This window comes from Enhydra lutris, unplaced genomic scaffold (assembly GCF_002288905.1).
Source record: "Enhydra lutris kenyoni isolate GAN:26980312 unplaced genomic scaffold, ASM228890v2 scaffoldscaffold32, whole genome shotgun sequence".
Taxonomy (NCBI): domain Eukaryota; kingdom Metazoa; phylum Chordata; class Mammalia; order Carnivora; family Mustelidae; genus Enhydra; species Enhydra lutris.
The window spans coordinates 270112-294570 of record NW_019154116.1 but is presented as its reverse complement, the minus strand read 5'-3'; the positions used below and the strand labels follow the sequence as shown (position 1 = coordinate 294570).

At 53.9% G+C, this 24459-nt stretch overlaps 1 protein-coding gene across 1 annotated transcript; it reads right to left on the bottom strand.

Annotated features, from left to right (window-relative positions):
* Positions 1-21435, bottom strand: LOC111153432 (exocyst complex component 3). Its single transcript, XM_022512445.1, has 13 exons — positions 21394-21435; positions 19396-19586; positions 17590-17809; positions 11223-11904; positions 9115-9232; positions 8196-8321; positions 6977-7077; positions 5285-5395; positions 5045-5195; positions 3577-3699; positions 1759-1920; positions 1250-1377; positions 1-473 (listed from the first exon to the last, which is right to left on the bottom strand). Exons 2-13 carry the CDS (start codon positions 19537-19539, stop codon positions 302-304), a joined length of 2238 nt encoding a protein of 745 aa, XP_022368153.1. The 5' UTR covers positions 19540-19586; positions 21394-21435; the 3' UTR covers positions 1-301.
* Positions 21436-24459: the final 3024 nt, after the last annotated feature.

Genomic DNA, 24459 nt, shown 5'->3' with positions numbered 1-24459 from the left:
TCCAGGACACCCTCAGACCCTGCAGGAGGTCAGACTTTACTGAGCAGCAGAGTTTGTGTTTACACTGTGTAGAAATGAAGACCCAGGGGTCAAGAGGGACAGGCACCACGAGGCCCCTCACACTGGAGCCTGCCTCACAAAGGACGTTACAAAGCACGAGAAAGCCAGAAGTACCAGGGCCACCAGAGTACTTGTTCTTTAAGGCGCCGTGAGTGCGGCAGCGGGAGATGCAGGCCCGCGGGTCCCGGGCATCTCAGGGTTTTCTGGCGGCCACACATCTCCAGGGCTGGGGCCTGGTAGGCTACTTGAGGAGCTTTGCCACGTTCAGACTGGGAACCATGATCTCCTTGAAGATGGGCACGTAGTTCGGGTTGGCCTGTGTCGGGCCCTGCTCCAGCGTCTCGATGATGGTCTGCTTCAGGTCCCGGCTCGTATCCCCTCGCATGGCCAGGAGTGCGCCGATGTGCTCGTCCCTGCAGGTGCGGGGAACACAGGCACGTCGGGGGTGTGCTTCCCGCCGCTCGCCCCCCACATCCAACTCCATCTGCCCCCAGCACTCCCCCCGCCTGGCTCGGCCAACACGGAGGCCCCAGAGCAGGGTCGATAGCGGCACATGCCCCGCGTCAGGACGGGAGAGAAACCAGAGTTCTCCCCTCACCGTGCCCCTTCCCTTTAACCCACAATCACAAAGTCTCTTAAACTGCTCTCTTAACCCTCTAACAGACCACCTAACTAGAGTGAGAGACGCTGGTGAGCCCAGGAACACCACTTCGCCCTGCTTCAAGCAAACCCACAGCGCTGACGGAAAGACGCTGGCTGAGACAGGAAGGCTGGGGGGGGGGGGTCTTGGTCACATGTGACAGGCACCTATGCTCCCTTCCCTGAACCCACGAGCACAAGACGAGCTTCTAGAAACCACTCTGCTCTGCCACCTTCCCCCAGTGCAGAGTGTGGTGATGTCCCAACTGCACTCAGGCCACCTGTGCTCTGACACCTAGGAGGTGTGTGACCCAAGGCTGGGAACCCATGGGCTCCAGGTCCAGTAGCAGGGCTAGGGGACGCAGAGGCACACAGATGTGCCCACTCTGCTCCTGGCTATCATCCACACAGCTTGTCCTCCCAGGAATTGGGCCCCCCAATGGTGCTCACACCTGACGGTCGGGCCTCTCCATCTTGTCAGTGACCCTAGGAATGAACTTTGCTCTGTTCCACAATTTCTAGCTGAAACAGAAGGCCCATGGGCTCTTACCTAATGTCTGGGTATTTGCTGACCAGTGTAGAAACTTCCAGGTAGAGCAGTGATGGGTCTGTCAGCTTAATAACTTCTGCGATGGCCACGATGGTGTCACAGTGCCCGTCCGCATCCTCACCAAAGCCCTGGAAGACAATGTGTGTGCAGCTGCCAAGTGCCATGAGGGGACACAGGCCGAGTGTCCGTGGAACTCTGTGGCCCAGGTGGCCACCGAAGGCTCAGGATTGGCCCACAGGGGAACTGTCCTGTGTGCCCTCAGCAGGGACGTTGCAGGCAGGGGGGCCCGCAGCCCAAGAGGTGAGACCAGTCTGGCCAGCACCACTCCCACGGGGCTCGCGGTAATGCCCTAGAAGCCATCCCAGCCACAAGGCCCAACAGACCTTCCTATGCTCACAAGGAGGACCGACTGGTCATCTGGTCCCTGATGGGGCTGGCCCAGACCAGCGGGCCTCAACAGCCCGGGGGGGGGGGGGGGGGGGACGACACAGAACCAGAGTGGCACTCACGGCAGCCAGTTTCCGGAACAGGAGGCGGAGCTGCGCGGCCTCCCGAACCATCCTCTCAGCGCCCTCCTTGCGCTCCTCGGCACTGCGGAAGGAGATGCGCTTCTGCATGACGGCCCGCAGGTACTCCAGCACCACTCGCCGCTGCGCCTCCGCGGTCATCCTCTGCCGGCACACGCGGGGTCAGCCAGGCAGCCCTGGGGCTCCTGCTCAGATGCCCATGCCCCTCCCACTGAGACACCACCCCACTGAGAACCCCAGGCTCCCCAGAGACCCCTCCAGGCATCCCACTGAGATACCCCCAGGCACCCCAGTGAGACCCACACCCCTTCCTAAGGATCCCCAGGCTCCCTGTTGAGATACCCCCCAGACCCTGCTGAGACTCCCCCGGGCACCCCCCAGAGACCCCCACCCCTTGCTAAGGATCCCCCAGGCTCCCACTGAGACACGCCCCCAGATTAACCCCCCAGGCTTCCCACTGAGACCCCCCGGGCTCCCTGCTGAGACCCCCCCCTCCAGGTGCCTGCTGAGACCCAGGCTGGCCAGGCAGCTGTGCAGGACACCCACCCTCCCGCCCGTCGACAGATGCCAGGACCTGAAAGAGCACATACACGCATTCACTCAAGTACGTGGTGAAAGGAAGCCCGTGCCCAGTGGCGCCAGCAGATGAGCCCTCCAGGGAAGCCGCCCCCGGAGGGCAGCACACACACTTGGGCTCCTGAGGCACCAACTACTAAATCAACATACCGAATGCTGAAATAAATGGTGGACCTAAAAGCCAGGCAAGCAACGAGAGAGCAGCACCCGGCCTTCTGGCCAGCCAGAGGCTTCTGCACAGCACAGGTGAGGGAACCAGTCAGGGCTCCGGTCACCGGGTCTCCTGACAAGCATCACTCTTACTGGCAGAGTCACAAAAATTTCCTTTAAACTGAGCACTTAGACAAGGATGACGCTGGGTCCCAGTCACCACAGTAGGACAAAGAGACATGAAAGTGTGAGAACCAGAAATGAAAACAGTGTCACTGCTCAGTCAACACAAGCATCTCCACAGAGATCTGGGTAGGGACCTGACACGGAACCCAGGAACAATCAGAAGTTTTCCAAAACTGCTGAGCATGAGGTCGGTATATGCAAACCATCTCCTATGAGCCAGGAAAAAAACATACGGAAAGCCCGACTTCTGACGGAAAGCCCGACTTCTGAAATCCTATCGCTCGTTACAGCAACAGCAGCAAACACTGCCTGAGACCCTGAGAATCCACGAGAAGAGAAGCCCAGGCCCTGCAGAAGGAAACGGGCTAGCTCGGGGACACCCCAGAGGACAGGCACGCGGCTGGGGCACATGGGGGCTCTCCATGTCTGGGGCAGGGCTCCTGGGTTCTCCAGAGCCCGGCCACACAGACACGAGCCCTGGGGCCTCCACTGGAGTGGGAAAGCCGGCAGCCGGCTTGTGCCCTGGACGGGGCTCCTGCAGAGGAAGCTGCCGCTTAGCCCCGATCCACAGCTGCTGCCCCCCCACCCCCTTCCAGGGCTTTTGGGGCTGCTGAGGAGGTCCCTATCACGAGCACGGCCGGCGTCTGTAGCTGTTGTGTCAAGGAGGGTTTGGTGGGGTGTCAGGAGGCAGGAAGGTTAAATGAACAGAAGCACCATTACCTCCACCTGGCCTGTCTCCAGACATGGACGTCTCCTGCCTCAGGTTCATGAAACCACCCGTGAACGTGCATTCACAGAACCAAGTGGACACGGAGTTCCACACAAGACGGCAGGTTGGCTCCGGCCTGTAGGTGAGCTCACACCATGTCACTGTGTCCACACTCTTACCTTTTTGTACGGCTTTTTAATTTTGGCAAAATCACTGAAATAATCTTCCACAGTAACACAAATGATGTCCACGGCATTGGAGCCTAACAGCCACTTCCTTGTCATCAGCTCACTGAGATGTTGCTGAAAAGAGCAGAGAAAATGTCACCTGGACACTGTCCCCGAGTCACACGTATCCAGAGGAAGGTGCTGTAGAGCCTCGGTGATGTTCTGTGACAGAAATACACACGTAAAAACCCTACTGCCACGGGATCTGCAGACACATCCCGTAACCATGTGAGACACTGGCTACACGACTTTGGGGACGTGGAGGTCTGTCCACACACAGGCCGCCTCTACTGTTCACGCATGTCATATGGCTATTCCGCACTTACCCGTCCCCAATGGACATTTAAAACTGCTTACATTTTGCAGTTACAAAGAACAGTGCAATGAACCTGTGCTTTTCTGCAGGTGAAACCCCAAAAGCAGAACTGTTCGGCCAACAAGTGTGCAAACTAAACCCCGGAAACTTTCCACAGGGCCTTCCAAAAGCTACAGCACTGGTCCTGCAGAGAACACATGAGAGCACGCCCTCTCCCGTGCCTACGGCGCTACCTGCCAGCCCGCTACGCCACAGAGAACACTCGGTTTGAGTGTGTGCATCTCTGAAGACTGGGAAGACCGGGCATTTTGTTTTCACATTTCGGACATCCGTAACACCTTTTCTGTAAAAGGGTTTACTTGTGTCCTTTATCTCATTTTTTGTCAGTTTTTTTATTTGGAAATAATTTCAAATGTATCCATCTCATCTAATCCATTTAGATTATAATCCATAATCATCTATCCATGTACTAAACCATTTTCGAGAAAGCATACGACATCACAAAATGATCCCACCAATTGCCCCAGAAGATCCTCGCCAGCTCCTTCTTTCCCAGGAGGACCCGAGATGATCAGAGTTTTATTTTTTAAATATACTCTGGTTTCTGCCTACACATCCATGTAACGCCTGTGTTTTTGAAATAATCCCTACTTGTTCTTGGTGATTTATGCCTCTGACATGATGCTAAGTGCATTTGGTCAACAACTCCGTGTCGTACTTTTATTCAAAGCTGAGACTGGTCCACGTGGTGGGTGTGCAAACATGGACGAATTCTCAATTTGGTTCTGGTATCAAGAATTTGCTGATGAACATAGTCCGTCTTCCTTCTACGTCCTTGGTTCCACTTTATAATCCGCTGAAATCAGTCTCTTTATTATCTAATGGTATTCTGTTCAACTGTACACCGGAAGGACCTCTACTGCACCCACGTCATACGAGGCGCACCTCACAGCAAAGCAAAGGCCCTTTCACAGGGAGAAAGGTGAACCGGAATGTCAGCTCCATCCGGGTCACAGGGTGCGGTCGCAGGGTGGGTCACAGACCCACACTGGACAGAAACGAGATTTTCAGCCTGGGAACAAGCAGCAAAGAACCGGCTCCCACCTCCAGGTCCAGGAAGACCTCCTCCAGCAGGCTGCCGCAGCCTTCCTGGGCAATGGCGTCCAGGATCCCATCCACGCTGGGCTGGCTCAGAGACACGCCCTCTTCCGTTCCACTTCTCAAGTACTTCTTTTTCAAACTGACGATGGATTCTCTGTAAGGAAACAGGCTCAGTGAGGCAACTGAGAACACTCCCTTCTGCCCTTCCGCGTGGGCGTCGCCCTGTGCCGCACGGTCACTCACTTAAAGGTCTGACAGTTGTTGATGGTGGCGATCACGTACTGCACGTAGCAGTGCGGGTGCTGCCGGTCCCGGAGGTGCTCCTCTTTATACGACTGGGCCTCCTCTTTGTATCTGCGAACACACAGCCCCCAGCAGAACCACTGGTAAGGGGGGGCTTGGGGGGGGTGCCGGACTTCACAAGGAAATCGCACCTGATGAACACATCTGGCTTCGTTAACACCTGACCAGGTAAGTCTTGAAAAACAAAATAAATTTCTGGATGATCTATGTACTAATGAAAAATCAAGGAAGCTGATCCTTTTAAATGGATTACTAAAAATATACTTTGTGTCAGGCTCTGAAATATGATTCAGTATTCTGAGTATACAAGTATTTGTGAGGGGAAAATTATTTTATCTAACACACAATTTGCCTAGAAATTCATACTATAGTGTTGGGAGCATTATCAAATATTAGATAAAATGTCACTTTCTGAAAATTTCCCTGAAAAAGTCAAATTAAGAAATTACTCAAAAATAAATAACTTACTCATTTGAGGTCAAGAAAACAAGCAACTGAGATCACTACATATTTTATTTCTGAAATTGTTAGGCTCACACACCAGAACACAACACTACAACACACTGTACATATGTTTAAAAGACCTTAAAAAAGGAGCAAAGTTGGTAATTAAAGAGAAATAATTATGCATTTATCCACCTTTCTGTCTAACGTGTGGTTCAGGTAAGCAAACTTCTGAGGCTGATGAGGAAAATTTCCTCTTTCTGCTAACAAAACAACTGGGGCCATGAGGGTCATGGGTACGGCTGACAGGGACTCTCAGTCTGTAGGGCAGGACAGGCAGACCCCACACCGCGGTGTGCCACAAAGTGGAGCATACCCCAGCTACACCGGGTTCTTGCGAAACAGCAAGAAAATAAAGAGGAATCTCACAAGCCTTTAGAGCCAACATGTGGCTCCCAAGGCCGCAGTCAGGGCCGGATAAGAAGGTGCTGGGATCCAGGACATAACCTGCACGTGTCCACAGGCCAGTGGCTCACAGAGGGGCAAGGCCACGCTACTCTCCCCAAGACCCGGGAGCCCAGACCGGCTACTAGCTCAGTCTCCATACACAACTAGAATGAGGCACGTCTGAAACCACTGGGGAAACCCAAATACAAACTTGGTGTGAGCTGGCCCTCAGCCAGAGTGAGGGTACACAGGACGAAATGCCAAAATGGGACTTGCTTTAAAATGCTTGGGGGAGAGGGGCTTTAAAGGGGCAGCTTTTGAAGGTGGACGATGGGTCAAGTTTTTTTTACACCATTCTTTCTGCTTCCGAATAGGTTTGAAAATCTTCCCGAGGGAGTCAAAAAGAGGAGTCCTGGAGACACATTCCCCAGCCCCGTTGAGGGGGGAGGGGTGGCGACTCCCAGTGACCGGAACTGGAGCCCCACCTGACGGGAGTCCCTCCCAGGCCCTGGGCAGTGCAGACAAGTGAAAGGAAGCATTTGGAGGAGAATCAGGCCCATCTGGGCTCTCGGGAAAACAGTGTCATCTATTCCAAAGGCTTGTTTCAAAATAACAAAGGTCACGACAACAAATCCAGGCCTAAAGTACTTTTTAATATCAGGCATATTAAGATCAAAATTTTGCTTTTAAGTTTTAAAAACATACACTTTTTCTAAATGAGCGCACTGGCAAAATACATACCTACTCAGGAAAGAGTTCATTTGCTGAAGACACAAAACAAGTACCTTTGTTTTCAAATCTTCACTTATCTGAGCAGCAACTTGAAGATTCTGTTCGAACATCTAAAAATTGGAGAGTTTATGAATTCTAATATAACTCACAAGGGTGCAATTTCCCATTATATAAACCCCTATCTGCCAACTGGTAGTTCTAGTCTAAATCAGAGGTAGGGGGGAACCACTCAAAAAATAGTAAGTCAGTTAAATGAACAACTTTCTCATCAGACGAAAAAAACAAACACCAAGTGAATCACTTCCTAATTATCTGCAGACAGGCTGATCTCCACACGGAGGGAAATACGTGTTCTCAGTGAGCTGACGGGGAGATGGGGGGCCTAAGGGGGTCGGGGGCAGCCGGGGTCACATGGGTGCCAGGGGCTGGGCTGCGACTTGTGATGTGAATTCCTTACGAAGAACCGGGAGGGTACACCCTGGAGCTGAGGGGAGCTACACGTGGAGAGGTGGAGAGGGCGGGGAGGCCAAGCTCACCCCAGGCCTGCGGTGCATACAGTCTGTCATGACACCGGTTTCCAAAATAAAGGAGATGGGGAGACCCCTGTGCGGCTCACGGTGCCATCCAGAGACAGATGCCCGCAGTGCCCATTGCGCCCGGCTGGCATCCAAGCACGTGCCACCGATGTGGTCCCACACAAGGGTTAGAACATGACTCAGCCCTCCTCCTGCCAGAAACCTTCCTCCAGGAAGAAACACTGAGAGGCCAGAAGAAAAGGACAGTAGGGAAGCTGGGGGACGCCGGCAGGTGCTGGGCATCAAAAAGCAAAGGAACCACAAGAAGATGGCGCAATCGTGGTTATAACATAAAGGACACTTCCCCAAACCCACGGGGTCGTACTCAGTCAGGTGGCATTTTAGAAGACGAATCTCAGCCATTTCAACATCAGAGAACATCAAACCAGCAAACTCAAATCTGAGCGTCACATGCAAGTGACATGCAGTTCGGTTCCAGCGCAAACTCAAACGCTTCAGGAAAACTAGAGTAACTCTGGGCAAAACTGTTGGGACGGGTGACCCTTGGCGCCTTCTGCTCCGGAGAGAGAGGGGCCTGAGGCACCGGGCAGGGCTCCCTCTGTCTTTAGGGAGGGAGGCCCTTTACGTGCATTTGTAGACCCCACAGACCCCAGGGGCGGTCCAGCAGTGAACCTCGAAGCGCACGATGGTACCTGGAAGACGATGGCAGGGAGCGTCGTCTGGTAGTACCCATCCTGGTCGGCTTCGGGCTCGGTCTCTTTTATCCAGTCCTTCTTGTCCGTTTCCAGTGCTTTCCGCAGCCAGGCAATGATGTTCGACTAAAGAAATTTGGCATCACAGAAAAGGAAGAACAGAACGTGCCCCTCTAAGGCAACGCACATGGCCTTTCCTCAGCCACGCAGCGGCAAAAACCAAACTCAGGGCCCTGGGAGTCACTATGCCCAAACAAGGGGACACCAGAGAAGCCACTCCACAAGCCACCTCTGTGCCAGGTGCTGCCTCCACCAGCCACCGTCTGGACGGGCACCACGCTGCAGGCCAGGGCAGGCCGGTCAGCTGCACACGGAAGCACGAGGCGGACGTGCCCCCAGCAGGCTTGTCCCCAAAAGACCACACACCAGCGCCACCACGTTGGGAGCGCAGAGCCCTCCCTGCTTCCCTGGGTGGGGCTCAGCCTCTCAGTCAGGATGCTGTCAGCTGCTCGGGCTCCCCTCGGCCAGGGAAGCAGGCCCTGACCTTCCCATGCTCCTCGCAGACCACCTGGGGTCACGCGAGTGTGTGTGTGTGGGGGGGGCACCTGGGTACCAAATGCCACCCTCCCCTCCCAGGCTCAGCTCGAAGAGGCTGGCAGTCACCACTGCCCATCCCGCTCCCGGGGCCAGACAGGCTCACTGCTCCAGCCAGAGGAGGTTTCTGTCCTGTGGGACACACGCGCCGCCCTCCTCACCTACCTGGGCAACACACGCTAGAAGAGGCACCGTCCCAGAACCAGCCCACAGCCCTTCGGAAGCCGACACCCAAACAGGTCGCTCCCCGCCTCCTTCCACCCGCGGCCTCAGAGCGTGACCGAGCGCGCCACACGGCCTGGCTCGGAGGCTCCGCTCTACTCACAGTGAGGGTTGACATGTACGTGTCCAGCAGCTCAGAGACCACGTCTGGAGAGAGCAAAGGCTCCAGGATGCTGACGTCCACTTCTGGGGCCAGCTCCACGTTCCCCATCATCTCCGCACTGCGGCAAAGCCGGGTGTGAGAAAGAAGAGTTAGCGGGGAGACAGGGCGCTCAGCTAAGTGTCGCTCTTGCTTCTGACACGCAAACGCCCGAGCATCCCCGAGACCGTGTCGGGGACGAGGGGCAGGCCCTGGGCGAGCGCTGGGCCGGGAGTGGTCACACGAGGCCCCTCTGTCCCTGGCCTCAGCCCGCGGCCCCCGCGTCACGCAGGAAAGCAAGCCCGGGAGCGGATATGTGTGGCTGACGCCCAGCGCCTGCCCCGGGGGAGGCCAGGGCCCGGCGAAGCGGAGCTGCTGGGCGGGCAGGTCCTGTCACCCACGGAAGGACAAGCAAGCACAGGGACGCAGAAGCCTAAGCGCTCAAGTCAGCGGTGCCGGTCCCTGCGCTTCCTGACGAGAGACGCGTCGGCAGGGCGGACCAGCGCGTTCCGACGACCGGGCGTAAAGAGGCAGGACGTGGACGGAATTTCAGAAAAGTTCCCGTTAGGCGACAGTTCTCATCCTTGTGCAGTTGGGTTCTTAGAAGTCCAAGGTCTCGACGTTCAAATAAAATCACACGCCCTGTGCCGAATTCCCGCAATACACGTTTACAGGCAAACGCGGAGCGCGAGCAGAAGCACCGGCTCTCCGTCAGAGACACGAGCTCTTCCCCAGCGAAAGGCGCTTCGGGAAACCCTGCGAGCGTCCAGAGACGGTTCGCTCAGCCGAGACCTTCACGCAAGAGCCTCTCTGCAGTGTGAAACGTTTCTAGCGTGAAAGCAGCTCCGTTTGTCCCACCGGAAGCCCAAATGCTGAGAAGGCGGCCGGTACGCGGCTGCACACACACAGAAACGCGCGAAACCAAGACACACAACTGCACGTGAGCAAATGAGTGCCCAGCCTGGCAGCCGGAGCAGCGACGAGGGCGCAGGGCCCAGGTTCTACTGCTCTCCGCGGGCTGGCCACGTCCATGCTGGGCACGGGAGCCCCGTGCCTCAGTCTCCTCACGCACAAAATGAAGAGGATCCTCACAATGCTTTCCTCGTGGGGTAACGAGAACTCAAGGCCTGAACAGAGAAGGCCACAGGCTGGGGAGAATGGTGATCGCCCGGACCTGTGGGCTGGGAGAGGGCAGCGTCCGGGGGACAGTACCCAGGCCTGGCACAACGAAGCCACAGACACGCCAGAGTGGCCATCGTCATCGTGGGTGAGAGAGCGTCTCTCCTATGTTTTTACACGAAGACGTACGCATTCTCTACTACAAGCGGTTACCAACATACACACAAAACACCCGAACCCTTCCTGATAAGCAAGAGGTCTAACAAATTCCTGCACACGAGCAAAAAGACTAAAAATAATTACAGCACAGAATTTTATACTGTTCTCGATTCACAAAACCCAGCAAAATCCAAAAATGTATCTTCCCCTCAGCTAGCTAATCTTAAAGAACGTCAGCATGCCGCACCGCGGCCACAATTCCCAACTGTGCGTCAGACGAGTACAAGCACCAAACGGCTCATGTACCTTTTGCGAAATGACAAAACCTTAAGGCTGAAACACAAAAAGAACGGATTTTTCCAGGATACTGGTGAGAAGAGACCAAACTGGGGGGCACCGGCAGCCAGGAGGAGGGAGCTGGTGCCTCCCGTGATCCGTGCCGGTCCCGGGACCTCCTGTGCTCACGTGTCCTCACATATCTGCTGGGTGGAACCAGACGCTCAGGAGGCCACCGCGAGGCGGGAGGGGCCCAGTGCACAGTGGGCACTCAGTGTCACAGAAAAGCCCAAGGCTGAACTGCTCACTAGGGATGGGAAGTCAAGGGCGGAAGCACCACCCAAACACAAGAGCGTTCACACAGCCAGAGGCTGGGCCCTGACCTCAAGGCTAAGCCCGCAGACGGACCCGAGGGGAGACTTTCATCAGCAGAAAACGAAGTCTGAGGGAGCTGAGCACATGCAGCAAAGCAACTCAACTATATGTAAAAGAAAATACAGGAGTGACTTCGGAGTTACCTCGTGTAGGTGTTTAGGACCCACGTCAACAGGCTCACGATCTCATTGGCTTCCAGGTCTTCGGCCGCGAGCTCCTGCATCCGCGTGCTCAGGGCCTGGTGGTACATGCTCAGGAGGTTCCTGAAGATCTCGTAATGCGGAGGGAAGCATTGAACCATCAGGTTTTTGGCAACAATGAGGTCATCCAGGACGTACTTCCTTATGATTTCCAGGTGGCGGACGAGCCACATCTTGTCGGACTCCCTGGTGTCTGCCTGTGTGCCCTCAATTCTAGTAGTCACGGTTCTGTCCAAGATCTCAAACATTTTCTCCTTCCAGTTCTTGGGTCTCCCAGGAGGAACAAAACTAGTTTGTTTCTTTCGGTCAAGTATGCGCCTGTCAATTTTTTCTTCCCTTTCGATAATTCTAACAACTGAGACCAGCAAGGTGGGGTCACGGCGAACAGTAACCAGTGACCTCTGCAGCACCATCCACAGCTGCTTGGCCAGCTCGTCTGAGAGCCCCTGCGTGCTCCCGAAGTAGCTGTGGATGAGGGTCATGTCACGAGTATTCCCACTGTCCATGCGGTACTGCTCATACATCAGCCCGTCCCGGGAGCACTCCAGGTCCATCAGCTTCCGGTGGGCCTGGAGAAGCGCCCCTTGTTCTATGAGGTCCTGGGTCTCCCGCACAATTTCGGGCACTAGGGAAGAAGGCACAAGATGAAAGTGTGAAAAACCACATAAAAGGTTGTGGAGGAGCCTGGGACGATGGCAGAGGAGGGAGCGCCAGGAATCTGTCTCCGCACCCAGACAGCAACTGCACTGGCAGAACCTGAGTAACTATTTTGGAAGTGTTGGGTCTGAGGAAGGCTGGCACCTTCCAGCAGATGGCCTGGCAGTGAACTGTGGTTCATTTTGGTCCACCTCAGCTCTTAGCACAGGAGCACCTTCCCAGCCCCAGCCCAGCCTGACACGCATTCCCAAAGCAGCCTGCACAGAGCTTTAGGGAACCAGGCTGAGCAGAAAGGACCACGTCCTCCACAACCCGGGATCTGTGCTCCAGCTGCTGGTCGCTGCCTCCAACCAGGGACAGGCACACACAGTGGCTGGAACCCAGTTACTGCACTCAGGCCACCACGGGTGCAGACCCCTTGCCCTAGAGTCAGGTGACTTCCGGATGATTTAAAGAGCCAGTGCCCCCTTTCCCCCTCCATTTTCACTCCCGTCCCCTTCCAGACATTAAAGACTATGACGTTCAAGCACAATCTCATGTGGGAGAATTAAAAAGCGCCTGCACACGCCCAGGGAAAGGTCCGGCTCAGAAAAGACCTGGGAAGACCTTCATTTACATCGTAGTCTGACCCTCAGCACAGAGACAGCCTACCGAACAACAAACAAGAATCAGCACGCCCTGCAGAAGAGGAGAATCTGATTTTCAGTTCCTATGTTACCAGATTCACATGTCCAACACTCAACAACAAAAATCACAAGACATAAAAAGACGCAGAAAGGTAGGAGAGTCAAGGGGAAAAGATAACCATTCCTGAGAGACACTAGGTGGTCGATCTACTGGATGAAGACTTTACTTTTTTTTTTTTTTTAAAGATTTTATTTATTTATTTGACAGAGAGAGATCACAAGCAGGCAGAGAAGCAGGTAGAGAGAGAGGAGGAAGCAGGCTCCCTGCTGAGCAGAGAGCCCGATGCGGGGCTCGATCCCAGGACCCTGAGATCATGACCTGAGCCGAAGGCAGCGGCTTAACCCACTGAGCCACCCAGGCGCCCCGAAGACTTTACTTTTATTTAAAGATTTTATTTACTTATTTGTCAGAAAGAGAGAGAGAGTGCGTGCGCATAAGTGGGCACAAGCAGGGGAGCAGCAGAGGGAGAAGTGAGTTCCTCACTGAGCAAGGAGCCTGACACATGGCTCGATCCGAGGACCCTGGGATCACAACTTGAACCACAGGCGCCCTCTACTGGATGAAGACTTTAAAACAAGTCCTAAATGCACTCCAGGGACTAAAGGAAGATGTGGCTAAGTCCAGAAAATGATACACGAACAAAATGCAAACATCAATGAAGACACGGGAAACCTAAAAAGAAACCAAAAAGAATTCTGGAGGTAAAAACTGCAGTAACTGAAACAGAAAAACCTACCTCAGGGAATTAAAGACAGACCCGACAGAAGAAAGAATCAGCAAAGATGAAGTAACAAAAATGACTAAGTAGGAAGGACAGAACGAACAAAGACTGAAGGAGAGCAGACAGGCCTACAGGACGCTGGGGCACTGTGCACACTCTGGACATCCCCGAAGATGAGAAGAGAGGAAAGAAGACAGAGAAATTATCTGAATAATGATCAAACTTACTTAACTTGATGAAAGACAGGAATATAAACATCTAAAAGCTCAATCAACTCCAAGGAGAAAAAACTCAGAGACCAAGAACAAGACACATTACAAACAAACTGCTGAAAACCAAAGACAGAAAGAACCTGGAAAGCAGGGAGGGGGAAGCAGCTGGTTGCCTATGAGGGAGCCTCAGTAAGACAACAAGCAGATTTTTCATCAGGAACTTTGGAGGCCCAAGGACAGTGGGCTAAGATTGTTGAAGTCTAAAAGAAAACAACAGTCACCCCAGAGCCCTACACCTGGCAAAACTGTCCTTTAAAAGTGAAGGAGACACAAAGACACTCCCAGACAAGGCTGAGCACTCGCAGCCCTGGAGAACTGCCTCAGTGAGTCCTGTGGCTGAAAGGGCGCCGGATGGTAATGCAGAGCGCGATGGGGGAATAAAGATGGCAATAAAGGGAAATACAGGGAAGCCACATAAGCTAGTGTTATGGTAACTTCAGTTTGTAACTTTACTTTTTGTCCTACGTAATTGAAAATACTAATACATTTAGGGAAAAAAAATTCTTTGTCCAAAGCTAGTATTGCTGTAACTGGTTTATAATTCTGCATGGTGTTTTCCACATAATTTGAGAGACTAATGAATAAGAAACAACTCGTCTATGTTTTCGGATAACATATAAAGACATAATTTTGTGACATCAATAACTGAAAGGGTGAGACAACATTGTGTAAGAGCAGAGTTTTTGTCTGTTACTGAAGTTAAGCTAGCATAAATTCAAGACTATTTTTAACTTTAGAGATTAAATGTAATCCACACAGTAACTACAAAGAAAACAGATTTTGAATACATAAAAAAGGAATGAGAAAGGAATTAAACATTTCACCACAGAAAAAAAATCAACTAAACACAAAAGAAGACAGAAACAGCAGGAAATGAGGATCAAAGACTGTAAGTCACATAGAAATCAAATAGCAAAATGCAGAAATGTGTCAGCCATTTTCAGTGATTGCTTCAAATGTAAGTGGATTAACTCCTCAGTTAAAAAACAGAGACTGGTAGAATGGATAAAAACACAAGATCCAGCCATATGCTATCTGTAAGAGACTCACCGTGATGCAAAGACACAAACAGGCTCACATGAAAGGTGGGAGAAGACACGCCAGGCGAACAGTGACCAAAATAGAGCAGGTGGCCCCACTAATGCCGCACAAGACGGACTTGAAATCAGCAAGTTTACAAGAGACAAAGAAGACGATCCGTGTTAACAAAACGCTTTCTATAGCAAGAAGATGAATTACAAACAATTACACACCCCAGGAGAGACCATCAGAATACACAGAGCAGAAATTCACAAACTGTAAAACAGGCAGTTCCACGTCACTCTTGGTGGCGGATGGGACAACCACCAGGAGATGAATAAGGACATACAGGATCTGAACAACACAATCAACCAGCTCCATCTAACAGACACATGCCCAACAGCCACACACGTCCTTCTCGCAGCAGCCACACACATGTCCTTCCACCCAGCAGCCACACACGTCCTTCCCGAGAGCACATCTTCCAGGACAGACCTTATGTAAAATCACAAATTAAATCTCAATACATTTTAAAAAGTAGATATTATACAATGTATCTTTTCCAACCAGGATGGGATGAAGTTAGAAATCCATAACAGATGAAACATTCACAAATTAGTAGAAATTAAATAACACAATCACTGGCTCAAAGAAATCACAGGAGAAATTAGAAAATACGGAAACAAAAATAGAACCCAACAAACTGAACTTGCGGGCTCCAGCAGAGCAATGTTTAAGGACGAGTGCACAGCCAGCAACGTTTATGCTAAAAAAGAGAGAGAGAGAGAGAGAAACTATCAAATCAACAACCTGACTTTATAATTCAGGGAACCAGAAAAAGAAGAATAAGCTGGACCCAAAGCTACCAGCAGGAAGGAAATAACAAAGAGCAGAGCAGAAAGAAACGGAATAGAGAACAGGAAAACAATAGGGAAAACTGACGAAAGCAAAAGGCAATTCTTTGAAAAGACCAATGATTAACAAATCTTTAGCTAATGAACTTAAAGGAAAAAAATAAAAGAGAAGACTCGAACACTAAAACCGGAAATGAAAGCAGGGGCATTACTGCCGATTCTACAGAAACAGAAAGGCTCCTGAGAGTACTATGGCCGATGGTACAGCAACCAACCGAATGACCCAGACACCCAGGCAAAAACCTAGAGACTAACTTAGGAAGAAACAGAAAATCTAAACAGACCCGCAACTGGTAAGGGGAGAGGAAACGGGGAGCCATCGTTCAATGGCGCAGAATTTGGTGGTTTTCTCTGTGTCACTTGCACGTCACTGACACACAGCACTGTACAGTCTGTTTGACGAGATGGAAAGAGTTCTGGTGGCAGATGGTGGTGACAGCTGCACAATGCGGAAGTACCTAACACCAGAGAACTGTATACTCAAAAACAATCAAGATGGTAAATTTTATATTAAGTGCATCTCATGTTAAAACAAAGTGGGGGGAAAAGGCTGGGCGCACAGTATTACCAAATGACCGGCAATGAGAAACGTCTAAAGGGGGTCAAACCAGCACATCTTCCCGATACAGTATAATGCTAACAAAAACACATATATAACATAGCCTCATTCGCTCTTCAAGGGAAGAAAATTATTTTCAACTCCTGTGGATGAACTTCTTCCAGGAAAGTAACTTTTTGGTTATTGGCATTAGTTTTACAAGACCGGAAGGAAATGTTACCAGTCAACAGGAAATCATAAGGAGGAAAATTAACAAGCAAGGTGCTGGCTCACAGTCATGAAGGACATTCAGGCTTGGGGACTACATTCCAATTCCGGGCAGCCAAGAGTCACCAAGACGAAGGCTTCCTTAGCACCCACTGTGGAGTCGGTAATGCCAAGGTATTCGTGGGGGCAGGATGTGAGAAGCAACTTAGAACATGGCCTTAAGTCTCAGACCCTGGGAAGACGAGCAAGGGGGCCAGGTACTCAACAATGCTGCCACCAGACAAGAGCATTAGAGGAGTCCGAGGAGCAGGAGCTGAACAGGACACAAATTACCAAGGTACGATGCAGCTGGAGCAGGGCCATGATGTGGCTGCACAGTGGTGGGAAGAACTGCGGCAGATTACGCTCCGGGGTCGAGCAAAGTTTAGAGAAGGACAGAAAAAATTCACTGAGACCAGACACGGAATAAAGGAAGGGAAGGGGTCAGACCATCCCAAGGTCTCTTGCTGGGATGCTGGTGACCGTGACAGAGGTGAGGGGATGAGGGGTGGGATGGGCTCTGGACTGTGCTGAGCAGACATGGAGCCCCGCCCACATGACAAATGACACTGTTCCCAGATAGGCTGCAGAGCCTCTCACTGGTGAGGTACTGGGACATGGCTCTGAAAGGGCCACCCCACACCTCCTGTCCCCACACCACCCCAACCAGCCCCAAGGCCTCCACCAGATCCTGCCCAGTGCTGACCAAGGCTGTAGAATGTGTCCCTTCTTTGCTCTCCCCAACCCTGGGCATGGGCACACTCTTCTCCTCTTAGGAAATGCCATTCGCTGGCATCACCTCTCCAGCTGGGAACTGCCCCCCCCCCCCCCCGCCCTGTCCTGTCTCCGGGACACTTTTCTCTGTCACCTGTTGGAGTCCCATCTGGTCTCCTGACCTGACACCACCCTGCAGCCCAGGGAATGGAGCTCACAAGCGCTTATGCTGTCAACCCACTTCAGTGCCTCCGTCCAAACAGAACTACAAGTATTCTACCCGTCTCTGCTTGCTCAGCTGGTCCCTTCCACCCTTAGTGCAAACAAGAAGCTAGCCACACAGGGGGAATCAAACTCACTGTCCACCGCAAGGAAGGGCTGTAAATACACAGCACAAAACTGGGCCCGGCTCTGCACCACCCGTACGGCAAGGAAAAGTGAGTCGAGGGAAAGAAAAGAGACAGCACTCCGGCCCTGATGCCCCAGGCACCCGCCATCCCCAGCTGTCCCCACCAGCCACCTGAGAAGATGTTCTTGAGGTTCTCCACAGCTGCGGCAAGCTGGCTGTGCCGCACGACAGCATCCTTCACGTCCTTGAGGCTCTCGATGGTGTTGATGCTCTGCCTCCAGTCCTTGCTGACGTCGGCCAGGGACTGCTGGACGTCTTTGACGTCGTTCAGTGCGTTGTGCAGCTGGCTCAGGCCTGTGCGCACACCGTCCAACTGGGACTGGATCGCAGCCTGGGGGACACATCCAGGGGTGAGGGGGTGGTCAGCGGAGCTAGGACAGCCACAGACAAATCTTCTTCAGAAAGTTCAAGGTCACAGGAGAGAACTTTCAATAGCTGAGAACAGCCAATACTCAGAAAAAAGAGAATAAAATTCAGCAAGGACTTAACCGAGTCACAAAATAGCTTTTCTTTTTTTTCATTGTTGCCTGAGAACACCTCCCAAACTCCTCAACCAGGCCCTCAGCCGGAAGGTTCTGGATACCACGATGGGCAGGCCTCCCGGGACTGCCCCAGGAGGACGCCACATGTGGTCTCCCCGGGCCTCCCTCTGGTCCCAGGGCTGCCCCAGGCCTCCGCAGCTCCCTCAGGCCTCATCCCAGACTGTCAGGACTCGCTCATCAGCTCTGAGGTACAGGGCCTCCTGCCGCTCAGCCGGGACCGGACTCAGCTCTAGGATGGCTGGCCCACTGCGGAGAGCTGCTCATCTGGGATCCAGGCTCACTCCACCGGCTCGCCAAAATGCCAGCAGCAAGTGGCGCAGCCAAAAGGGAGGGGATGTGAAGAAGGGGCAGCCAGCGGAGGGGAAGGGAAGGGAAGGTGGCACAAGCAAAGCCAGGAACACATTCGACCCAGGAACCATGCGTGGCACGTAGAAATTGTTAACGATGATGGCAACAAACCGCACAAGGTTTCTAGGCCACTAGGGATGATTATCAGTTAATCCCATAAGTTACTGGAACAGACTGAAATGCTGACTAAAAATGCAGCAGGTCCAAGCTATTTTTTAAATTAAAGTAAAACTAGTGTTTTAAACAAGTCCCACCAGTCTCTGGATCTTTCGTGTGGGACAAACAAACGACCCTCATCCTGTCTTACCAAGCCTGCCACTACCCAGACGCCGACAGCGTTTCAAGTGCCACGTGAGTGTGAAAATGAACTTTCCTCAGAGGCATTCTCTTGGACCCCCAAGACCGCTCTGCTGCCTGTCCGTCATGGCAGACCGCGGTCTTAACATCTGTGTAACTACACGGAATATAAGTATTTTTTGGAAAAACTCACTTCCCAATACAAATTAGGTTGAAAACCAAACCAATCATAAAATACCTTGAAAAAGAATAATTTTCTTTCTTGCCCCACTCTCACATCGTTAATAAATGTGCCTCGCTCTCCTCCCTCCTTCCCCCCAGGGCCAGCAGAGTGCCTGGCACACAGCCAGCCAGCCACAGAGTGTGCTGGAAAGTTCTAAACAAAATGCTCTATGGGGCCCCTGCAGAAGCCTTCTTAAGAAATAAGGGTAGCTGCTAGTCTTCCAGTATTGTGTAACATTTAAATGGACACTTCTGTGTGCTTCAAAGGTTGTTCCTTTGGTGTTTCCAACACTCCCCAGTCGGCTCTATAAATCTGCTGCCTGGTCATACCCTTTGGGAAGGAATGTGTTCAATAAAGGTGATGGTCTGCTCCACCTCTCTCCAGATCATCACAAAATCTCCTTTAGCAGAACTACAATGGGGACGTCACGCAGCAACCCCGCACTCGAGATAGACGGATCCGTCCTGACGGAGTAAAGCGGACGTCTGTGGCCCTGTGGTCTCGTACCTTCAGTCTGGCCTCCACCGAGGCCTTTTTCCGGGCCTCTCTTCTCCGGTACTGCTCCACTTTGTCCAGCTGGTCCGGGCGCTGGAGCATCCCCGCAACCCTCTGGACAGCTGTTGCTACAGCCTCCCGGTCTGTCTCCTTCATGGCTACAAAGCAGCTGGGATCTCAGCACGAGTCATACTAGAGGCATCCTGTGTGAACAGGGAGAGAGGCAGCACCCGGGGAAGATGTGTTAGGAAGGCAGAACAGGTACAAAACTCCTGGGGGCACCTGGGTGGCTCAGTGGGTTAAAGCCTCTGCCTTCAGCTCAGGTCATGATCCCAGGGTCTTGGGATCGAGCCCCACATCGGGCTCTCTGCTCAGCAGGGAGCCTGCTTCCTCCTCTCTCTCTCCCTCTCTCTCTGCCTGCCTCTCTGCCTAATTCTGATCTCTGTCAAATTAATAAATAAAATCTTTAAAAAAAAAAAAAACTCCTTCCCCCAAAAATCTCTGCGGTTCACAATGGAGCTATAAGGAGAACACGTGAGATGACTAATCCAGTAGATCGGAGCGCTGAACCAGGACTATGAGCGCCTCGACACCAGACAGGAGCATTCAGGACTCAGATACAAAGGCACTTTCACCTTTAGGTAAAGCAGAAGCACTTCCAGTTATACACTACGAACAGAGGATGTCTCTGTGGAGACACGGACCCCTCACCCTATCGGATGCCAGTCTCCAAGGTACTTCTCTCCCCCAGACACAGCCCATTTCTGGAGCCTTCATGGCACCCTTCGGCCACACTGGTGGGGCAGCCGTGCCAGGAGGCCTCAGCGAGGACACAGAGGCAAAGGGACAGCACACTCCTCCACGTGCCTCACACACCCCAGCTCAAGTCCCAGCAAGTGCCCCTCAAGAGCCACCACTGGGCATCTGAGTAGCTCCGTCGGTTAAGCCCCTGACTCTGATTTCAGCTCAGGTTGTGATCTCAGGGTCCTGTTGGGGCTGGGGGCTCTGCCCTCAGCATGGAGTCGGCTTGAGATTCGCTCCCCCCCACCCTGTCTGCTTGCGTGCTTGTTTGCTCGCTCTCACTCTCTCAAATAAATCTTTAAAAAAATTTTAAAAAATATTAAAAACCACAGTACTGTCCGCAATATCGGAAATTCTACTCTGCACATTTAACAACCCTAACAAAGAGGCGACGGCCAAAGGAATCCGCTCAGGCACGACGAGAAAGCGGACAGACGCCCGCGCGCCACAGCAAACCTCCCTTCCAGCTCCAGTGCCCCGGTCCTGGCGCCAGACCGGGCATCCGGGAACGCCTGGCAATGGAGGGTTTCGTGGACGTGTCCCCTGAGCTCAGTCCACTGCCCCCACACACGGCTTCCGCATCCAGCTTCTCCGATGATGGAGACCGCGCTCTCCCTAAGCTCCCGCACGCCTTCAGCAGAGCCCCGGCCTCCACGGACGGTTCCACGAGCCCGTGTCAACTACTGTCCCCGCGGGGCCTGCCTTCCCTCTCCTCCTCCCCGCCGCACTGTCCGGCCGGCCGGGGACCGCCCCCTGCACCGTCTCGCCGGGAGACGCCAAAGCCAGGGGCGCGAACCGCAGCCCTGGGCCGGAGGCCAGCGCTCCCAGGACGCCCAGCCCCACTCGCGCCGGTGCCTCTGCACCCGCACGCTCCCGCCCCGCTCGCTTCCTCCCCGACCGACGCGCCGCGCGTCCCTCCGCCGCCCCAACGCTCTGCCCCCGCAGCTGTCCAGCCGGCGAGGCTCTCGCAGTCCGCGGTCCCGTCCCCCAGCCGCGAGCACCCGGCGCTCCCCGGGGGAGGACCTCCCAGGGGGAGGACGGGAAGGCCTCCGCCCCGCCTTCGGGGCCGCGCGCGTCCCGGCCGCGTCCGTGGAGAGCGCGCCCCGGTGCTGCCCACCGCCCGGGGCCGCGCGCACCGCCCCCAATCCGCGCACGTCCGCGACCGCCCCCGGACACCGCCCTCCGTCGCGGCCGCCGCCACACACTCACCTCCCGCCGCCGCCGCCGCCCACCGGAGCCCGGCCGGAAGTGAGCTGCCCGCGGGCACTTCCGCTTCCGCCGCACGCCGGAAAGGCGGGGCCTGAGCGTCAGGGGGCGGACCTGCACTGGGTCCTCGCCTGGGCTCCCGCGGGGGCGTGTGCGGCCGTCGGGTCGGGGTCCCGGCGGGGGCGTGTGTGGCGTCGGGTCGGGGTCCCCGCCGGGGCTCTCGCGGGGGGATGTGCGTCGGGACTGCTTCCAGGGGGTGGAGTGATGCTGGGGTGTGGAGGGGCCTGCCTTGTTCCTTCCCGCCTTCTCCTCTCAGTGTCCCCAGGCTGGCCTCCTCCTGGGCTTCTTGTCACTCCGGTGTCTTTCCTCACGCGTCCTCGGTCACCCTCTGGCCGCCTCCTGGGTGGGAGCCGTCGTGCCTTTCCCTCCCTCCGCCTCACTTGGTGTGTCCGCGTGGTTTCCACGACTGACCTTCTGCTTTTCAGCTCCTACTTCCTTCCTGCGGCAGCACCCTTGTCCTCTGGGCTGCCGCCGCGGCTCCTCCCCAGACCAGGGACTGGTGCCGGGCGGGCGGACACTGAGTAAATTCTGAACACGGTGGGTAACAGTTGGTGATCAGGCACGTCTGACCGTCGAGGGCAACACCCCCGTGTTCCTGGGCAGCTTGGCAGTGAGAGGCTGTTCCACCCTGGGGTCAGACGTGAGCTCGGCCGTCAGGCCCTGCACTTGTCAGGTCAGCGCTGTACTGAGTCCAGACAGAAGCCCCCCGGGAACGACCGCCCCTGACACCGGGCACGGCCTGGGGATGAGGAGTGCAGGGGGACAGAGCGGCCGGCAGGGCAAGGAGCAGGCCCTGAGTTGTGTGGAGGAGAGGCCCCCTGGTCAGAGCCGGGCCCCCGGCCCCAGCGAGGAAGCACAGGAGCTCAGCCCCCGATTTCAGGGTTAGCCTGTGGTCAGAAGCACCACCTGCCTTCACACCATGGAGAAGGGACCTTCCGCAGTTACCTCGGGTAGACTGCGGGGACAAGCACCTCCTGAATGTCAGGCGAGTTCATACAAACAGGGAGGAGGGGAGCACGGCAGGAACGGGAGCCAGCCGGGAGGAAAGTGGAGTGGGGTGCACACAGCGGGGTGCGGGGGAGGAAGACTCAGCACCCCCCAGATCTGCCGTCCGCTAAACAGCGGACAAGGGCCAGTACCTCTGTGTACCGTGTCCGCCAACCCTTTTGTCATCCCACCCGTACCTAGGAACTTACAAAAATATATTACTAAATTGAGCAATGAATGTAAATAAAAAGTTCACATTATGTTTGAAATTGTGACTGTAAAGGCATTTTGAAATTAATAAAAAATCTTGCCAAAATTATCAAAGCTTTTAGGACTTAATGCAAAATACAACAACATTTAACATTCCGCACGTGGAGCCGTGTGCTGCTGGCACTTGTGTTTGGACGTAGGACTCCCCAATAGCCCCCTCAGCCAGGGGTGTGCCGATTGTTCATCGTAATTATTAATTATTAGAACTATATATTGTATATTACATATATAATTATAATAATTAATTAGAACATAGTTTAAATTAATTATTAACATAATATTAATATTGGGATGGCTATTAAAGGGCTTTTTTCTCCTTAAAACTAGAAAAACAAAATTTGATGAAAAAATTTTTGACTTCTCTTTTTGGCAGACCAAATAACTGAAAGGCTCCTGTAAAACACTGGGTGAAATAGTGAGCTCCCTTGTAAATCACCATTTTCCTGAGCCCAAGCAAGCTCAGGGAAGCATGCATGAAAACAGCCCTGGAGCAGGGATGGGTGAGGGTGGGAGGGGCTGATGGCTAGGGCTGGCTTTCGCACCCCTGTGGGGTCGGGGCTTCTCCATGGAGCCAGGATGCTCAAGGGTGCGTCAGTGCCAAAGCCGACCAGGGAAGATAGACAGTAAAGCCCCTAAAAGCAGTTTCTCCCAGGTCGCAGGCCCCCTGAATCGGGGAAGCCCCCACTCAAGAACTCACAGCTGGGAGCCTGCACTTCACTTGGGTCTAACCCCCTCTTCAGCCTAGCAGCTCTCACTGAAGCCCTTTGACAGAAGCAACCCCAGGAATATTTCTGGGGACTCCCCCCAGCCTTGCAGAAAGAATGGAGTGCAGTGCCACGTCCTAAAGGCCCTGAGAGCCCTGTGTCCTGGGAGGACAGAGCTCTGGATCAGCTCCGACTCGGACTCCGTTAAATACACACGAAGGACAGAACCAGAGTCACAACTGCCAAACCAACAGGGGAGGGAACAGAAAAGCGCTGCAGTCTCGTGGGGGCAGAGGGCGGGAGAGAAACCCCAGAGGACGGATGTGTGCACAGTGTGGCCGCACATGCAAACACAGCACCTAGCAGAGCGCCAGCGAGTGCGTTCAAAAGCAGGCCAGCGGCTGTGAGAAGGCGGAACGCTTGAAGGAACGGGGTGGCCCCGGGCCCGGGAACACGGTGAGGCCGCGGTAGTAGCCGACAACACGGGCTTTCTGTCAAAGGCACTGTCCGTTTTTTCTGAAGGCGCGAAATGCATGGGCCATAAAGAAAAAGACTGCAGTGCTGAAATGTTAAACTCTCGCGCATTTTATAAAATCTTCACGTGAAAAGACAAGCCACAGACAGAAAATCTGTAACTGAGGAGATGCTGCTCTCCTGATAAAAAGAACGTGGACAAGTCAACCAGGTGGGCCGACAAGTGCGAGAGACCAGAACGGGGGCAAGTGGGACTCCAGGCGGGGGGCTCCCTGCATCCCCAGGAAGGCCGTGGGGGCCCCTGCTGACCTGCAGCCCATACGCCCCTCAGACTGAGCCCAGGGCTGTTTCCACACGGAGCCCGCCTCTAACCCCTCTCAGGCAGGTCTGTGACCTGCAGGCCCTCCAGGACCTCAACCCCACCCTCTCCTTGTCCTCTGGCTCCGGCCCACGGGCCAGCTGCAGCCCTGCAGGCTGCTGTTCTGTGACGCTCAGGGCGGCCTTGTCCCCAGACTTCCACCCGACTATGCTCCCCCGCTCGGTCTGTGTCGCATCTGCCCCTTCCTGTGCGTTG

Bases quoted from the DNA above. Each gene is read 5' to 3' on its own strand.
- LOC111153432 (XM_022512445.1), bottom strand. From the start codon at position 19,539: ATGAAGGAGACAGACCGGGAGGCTGTAGCAACAGCTGTCCAGAGGGTT. The intron at 11,905-17,589 runs GTGGCTGGTGGG...CTTCTTCCCTAG, and splicing joins CCTCAAGAACATCTTCTCAG to TGCCCGAAATTGTGCGGGAG. The intron at 8,322-9,114 runs GTGAGTAGAGCG...AAATTTCTTTAG, and splicing joins CGTACATGTCAACCCTCACT to TCGAACATCATTGCCTGGCT.